This window comes from Trypanosoma grayi (genome assembly GCF_000691245.1).
Source record: "Trypanosoma grayi strain ANR4 Tgr_1114_V1, whole genome shotgun sequence".
NCBI lineage: Eukaryota > Euglenozoa > Kinetoplastea > Trypanosomatida > Trypanosomatidae > Trypanosoma > Trypanosoma grayi.
Genome location: NW_008826733.1, coordinates 1 through 5,108, shown reverse-complemented (window position 1 = coordinate 5,108; position 5,108 = coordinate 1). Strand labels below are relative to the sequence as shown.

The window sequence follows — 5,108 nt, the reverse complement described above, 5'->3', positions numbered from 1 at the left end:
AAAAAAAACACCTCAGAAAGGAAAGAAATCACTCGGCGCTCGCATTCTCTTCCAGAATATACCCAGAGAGGAAATAAACCACTCAATATCCAACCATAATACTCCTTTTACGCCACTGCCGAAAAGCAGGCCCTACTAGGTAATCAACGATGAAGTAGGGGGCGTGCAGCAGCCTAGCAACTCAAGCTGCGGTTTCGCACTGGCCAATTGAAGTGCAAATAAGCATGTCCACATACATATTTCTCTCATATCAGGCCCACAAAGACGATAGTGAAATGCATAAATATATATATATATATGTCCGTCCACAGTACCGAAAGGCAGCAGTGAAATACTACGAGACTAATTACGCCTGTCCCATATTCTTCACGTCGTCAGGGATGAGGAAGTCAGCGGCCGTTTTAGCCTTGAGCTCTTCAATGGTAACACCCTCCGCGACTTCCTTCAAAGACAGCTGGTGGGCGTTTCCACCTTTTTGCACAAAGGCAAATACTGCCAAATCCGTGATGAGAGTGTCGACGATGCCCTTTCCTGTTACGGGCATGCTGCACTGCTCCACAATACGTGGACTGCCATCACTGTGCACATGTTCCATGAGGGCAATAATCTTGCCGCCACTGCATATGATACCGGTTGTTCCGGCCAAGGCATCTGGAGTAATTCCAGGGGCGCACCAACTTGCGATATCACCCCTGGCCGACACCTCAAAGGCGCTCAACAGAGTCGCGTCCAGGTGGCCACCGCGGAGCATGTCGAACGCCACAGCACTGTCAAACAAGGAGGCGCCAGGTTCGGAGACCACCACGGCTTCTGCACGATCGTTCGTAAAGTCTAGGTCAACCCATTCGTGCTTCTTTGAGCTCCCATCCTCCCACAACATGCCGGCTTCCGAATGTGTGATAAGCTTCACATTCCGTGGCAAAAAGGACGCCACCATCGAAGGCAATCCAATACCGAGTTTCACGTGCATCCCGTCGCACAGCTCGAGGGCTGCACGCTGAATAATACGTTCTTGTTTTTCACTTAACGGTACTGGAACATGTTCCTCTCCGTCGTTCACATTGTGAATCACATGCTTCTCAGCGTTTTTCGGACACACAATCCGGTCCACGTAGATGCCAGGGACGTGTATTTCATTCGGCTTCAGCTGCCCGGCCTCCACGATCTCCTCCACCTCGGCGATGCATATACGGGCGCAGGTCGCCATGACCGCATTCAGGTTTCGCGTAGTGCCGCGGAAGACAAGATTGCCCTTCGTGTCAGCCTTCCACGCCTTGATGAAAGCGTAGTCCGTTTCAATGGCGTGCTCCAGGACACACCAACGCCCATGAACTTCGCGTGTCTCGCGCGGCTCGGAGACTTTCGTCACCCGCCCAGAGCCGTCAGACGAAAAAGTGGCCGGAATGCTGCCCTCTGACACACCCGTGCCGAAGCCTGTTGTCGTGTAGAACGCCGGAATACCGGCGCCACCGCAGCGGAGGCGCTCCACCAACGTCCCCATAGGGGACAGGTCCAGCTTCAACTTGCCTTCGTTCAGCAGATTGCACACGAGTTTGTTGAGGCCGAGATGTGATGTCGTGAGTGTGTCCACTTGTCCATCGTTCAGAAGCCGGCCCATGGCGACGGAATCCTCGCCATTCGTGGCGGCGGAGATGACGTGAAGGCTCTTCCTCCCATCTTTGTTCAGCCGACCCAGAAGCGCCGTAGGCATGCCGCAGACGCCGAAGCCCCCAACGGCGATAGAGGCACCATCGCCCAAGTCTCGAAGCGCGTCCACGCTCGGCATGACCTTTGCCTTGATGCGACTGAGGGAGCGGCGAAACATATCGATATGTTGGACTTTGACTCTGATGGAGAATCCTGTTTTACGGTTGTTCTGCCTTTTTTCCCCTTCCAAGACGGTTAGCAGTCCTTGTAAGAACCCTAATTACCAGCAATGGAGTAAAGGAACGGAGGAATCAGGAGGAGGAGGAGGAGGAGAGGCTGCACTATGCAGACAATGGGAGACGTTCTTCCCCACGCTTCCCGCGTGGTGCCCACAAAGAGACGCTTTCATTTAATACATACCCCCGGCCAATAACAAGCAAACAAAAAAAAAAAGAAAACAAAAAAAAGGACGCCCACCCCAGAAATCACCCGGACTCCCTCGGACGGCGCCTGCTCCTTTGGTAAGCCAGCTGCAGCGAGAGGAAAATGACGGGGTACTGGGACAGACTTTAAAAGGGAGGGGGATCAACAAAACGAGCAGGAAAGGGAAACAGTAAGAAAATAAACGCTTGCAAAGAAACAAATCAAATCATAACTACGTTCGTGACTAAATCTAGCAGTATGCATTGGATAAAGCTTGCTGTAGCGGGGTAAGGCAATAACATTTAAAAAAAAATCGTTTTTTCTCAGCATAAACAACGTCGCTTTCATTTAGGTATTTGCTTTTTTTTTTTCTCTGAGCGGCGTCGCACCTCTTAATCCATGGGTATTGGTCGAAAGGAAACCCCCCAGACAAGCAGGTCAACTAAGCAAACAAAGAGAGAAAAAATGGCAGGAACGGAAAACAAAACAAAACTTACTCAGAGATGCGAGTGTCATTAGCTGGCACGACCTCGATCTTCAATAAGAGGACCTTCCCCAACCACGGCACTCTCCTTGATGCGCCGCCTCTCCGCCAGCACCTTGCGGCAGTAGCGGGNACCTCGATCTTCAATAAGAGGACCTTCCCCAACCACGGCACTCTCCTTGATGCGCCGCCTCTCCGCCAGCACCTTGCGGCAGTAGCGGGTGTAAGACACGTGGACGTATGTGGTGGTAAGGAAGCCGGTGCAGTTGATCCCGAGCATCAGCAGAAGTGGCATGAGCACGCAACGGCGCTCAAGGCAGACAAGCGTGCCAAGCTTTTCAGCCTCACGGGTATACCACTCGCCATATGCAAACCGGTTCAAGAGAACCGTCGCAAACACCGTTGAGAGAAAACAGAAGTTGTAGTGCTTTGCGATGTCCTTGACATAGATGGTGCGAATCATCAACACAATCAAACCCGCCCGGAACCCATTTGCCAGGGCGCTTAAGATATATGGCAGCGGCAGTGCGACCGCTGGCACAGTGACGATGAGCACCATCGAAACGACCATCACGCCTGATGGCACAAAGAGCGTGACAGTCATGGGGATGCGCTCCTCTGGCTTTTTATGTTGTGACCATATCTCAAACGCACCCACAAATAGACGCCCAACAGCGCTTCCAACGCCATCCAGCACCGTCAGGAGAGTTCCCATCGAGTTGCTCACCTTCTCACCGGACAGAGCGGCGAAGATGAAGCGTGCATTCAGCATGATCACAGTCTGCGCGCCCACTGTAGCGAAGAGGGTCCACAACACAGCCCACAGTCGCGCTGTGCAAACACTCTCATAAAAGGTCGTCTGGTACTGCGGCGCAATGTAGTCTATTTCCGTCTCTACGACAGCACTTTTTGTGGCTTCCTTTTCTTCTTTCCCATCCTTCATCTCCTCATTGCTCAGAGGTTCCTGTCGGTGATCGACTGCAATATCGTCCAGTGCTGCCATGTCTCTACGACGATTCCGTCGCCTCTCTGTCCAATAATCTCGGTCGAGAATCCTCAGCGGAAGCGTCATTGTAATAGCACCGAGGAATGTTAACACAATGCTTGTAACTGCGAAGGCCACCTTGTATTCGTGGCCAAGCTCCAGGTAGGCGACGAGGGCCCCGTGCAGTGGGAGAAACACAATAAGCACAACGACGATGAAGAGCCCCACCACGAACCTGGGAATCGGTGTCTTTTGCCGCAGGTACTGTGCTCGGGTGGCGAGCCGCTCCGTCTTTTCCGCCTCGCTAAGGTGCGATTGCTGGTATCCAGTCAGGTGGTACGGCGGCAGGCGCACAACGAGCATGCATGAGGTCGCAATCACCACCACAAGCACCATAAGGAAGTAGAAGAAGTTGTCCGGGTGCGAGTCGAAGAAAGCGAGCTGAATCGACCCAATAATCGGGGAGCCCAGCCCATTGAATGTCTTCATGACTGCCACAATGGCCCCGCGGCTGGATGGGAATATGCTGAGTACCGTCATCTGGCAGCCAATGTCAAACATAATTGTACCAATGTTGAGAATGGCGTTGAATACACTGATGCGCACCACGGTACCGTAGATGTAGCCATTGAACGCCAAGGCCAGCAGAAGGGAGCCAAGGGGAAACATAACTGCAGCGATACCGAAGATTGGAGCCGGTCCAAAGTAGTCGTAGATGAAACCATACGGCAGCGTGAAGTAGCAGAAGACGGTGCCAACAGTGCCGATAGTCGACAGATCCCGCTGCGACAGGTCGTACTTTTCCTGAAGTTCACCGCTGAAAAGGTTGAAGAAATGTGCGAAGGAGGCAGCGATGCTGCCAAAAATGGCGACAGCTACGATGCTAAACCGTTTCACTTCATTCAGCGGATCCATGTTATCGTGGAATGTCTCAATAACAACCTTGTCCGCCACTTTGTTGGCCAAGCCGTCTTCCTTCTGGGCAAGGGTGTCCCGCACATCGTCTTGCTGATTTGCCATTTGCTTAAGAGGGTACGTGCCAAACTGAGCAACAAGAACAAACACAGAGGAGTAAGTGCAAAGCCAACATCCAACAGCATGCCAAGATTTCTCCCCCACCCTCTCTCTCACACACACACAGGCACACACTCAAACAGACACAACCTGTACACCATGGGCAGCGCTACAGCAGGATGCCGTCTTCGGCGCACCAGCCCTCCGGCAGGTGCCTCGGCTGCAGCCCACGCAGGAAGGCGGTGCGCCAGCGGTGGATGAACTCCCCCACCGCGTGGTCCCGGCCCCTGCTTGCGTGCCCGTCGTACTTCTGCAGCAACGCCTGCACAACGAGAAAGCCGTGGCTGTCAACAAAGAAATTCTCCTCACTCTTGTCGCCGCCTTCACGCCACCCCGGCAGCGAGTCGTCCCCACGCCGCTCACTTTTGCGTGTTGTGCAGCCAAAGAGATCGCGCACCTCCGGGTGCTTGTGCAGCCAGAAGCGCGTCAACACCGCGCGGGCTGACACCCCCTCTTCAAGGATGCACGTGACGGACGCCGGGCAGGCCGCGTCGG

General features: G+C 53.5%; 3 protein-coding genes across 3 annotated transcripts; all 3 read right to left on the bottom strand.

Annotated features, from left to right (window-relative positions):
* Positions 1 to 346: 346 nt before the first annotated feature.
* Positions 347 to 1,825, bottom strand: DQ04_11141020 (succinyl-coa:3-ketoacid-coenzyme a transferase-like protein; the record flags this gene model as incomplete). The annotated part of the gene is made up of 1 exon (XM_009316453.1): positions 347 to 1,825. One exon carries the CDS (start codon positions 1,823 to 1,825, stop codon positions 347 to 349), a length of 1,479 nt encoding a protein of 492 aa, XP_009314728.1.
* A 760-nt stretch (positions 1,826 to 2,585) lies between these two features.
* Positions 2,586 to 4,559, bottom strand: DQ04_11141010 (hypothetical protein; the record flags this gene model as incomplete). Its single annotated transcript, XM_009316452.1, has 1 exon — positions 2,586 to 4,559. The coding sequence occupies one exon, from the start codon at positions 4,557 to 4,559 to the stop codon at positions 2,586 to 2,588; it is 1,974 nt and encodes a 657-aa protein (XP_009314727.1).
* A 163-nt stretch (positions 4,560 to 4,722) lies between these two features.
* DQ04_11141000 (exonuclease 3-5 domain containing 2) lies at positions 4,723 to 5,108 on the bottom strand (the record flags this gene model as incomplete). The annotated part of the gene is made up of 1 exon (XM_009316451.1): positions 4,723 to 5,108. A coding segment is annotated over one exon (386 nt), but the record flags the coding sequence as incomplete, so codon positions are not given.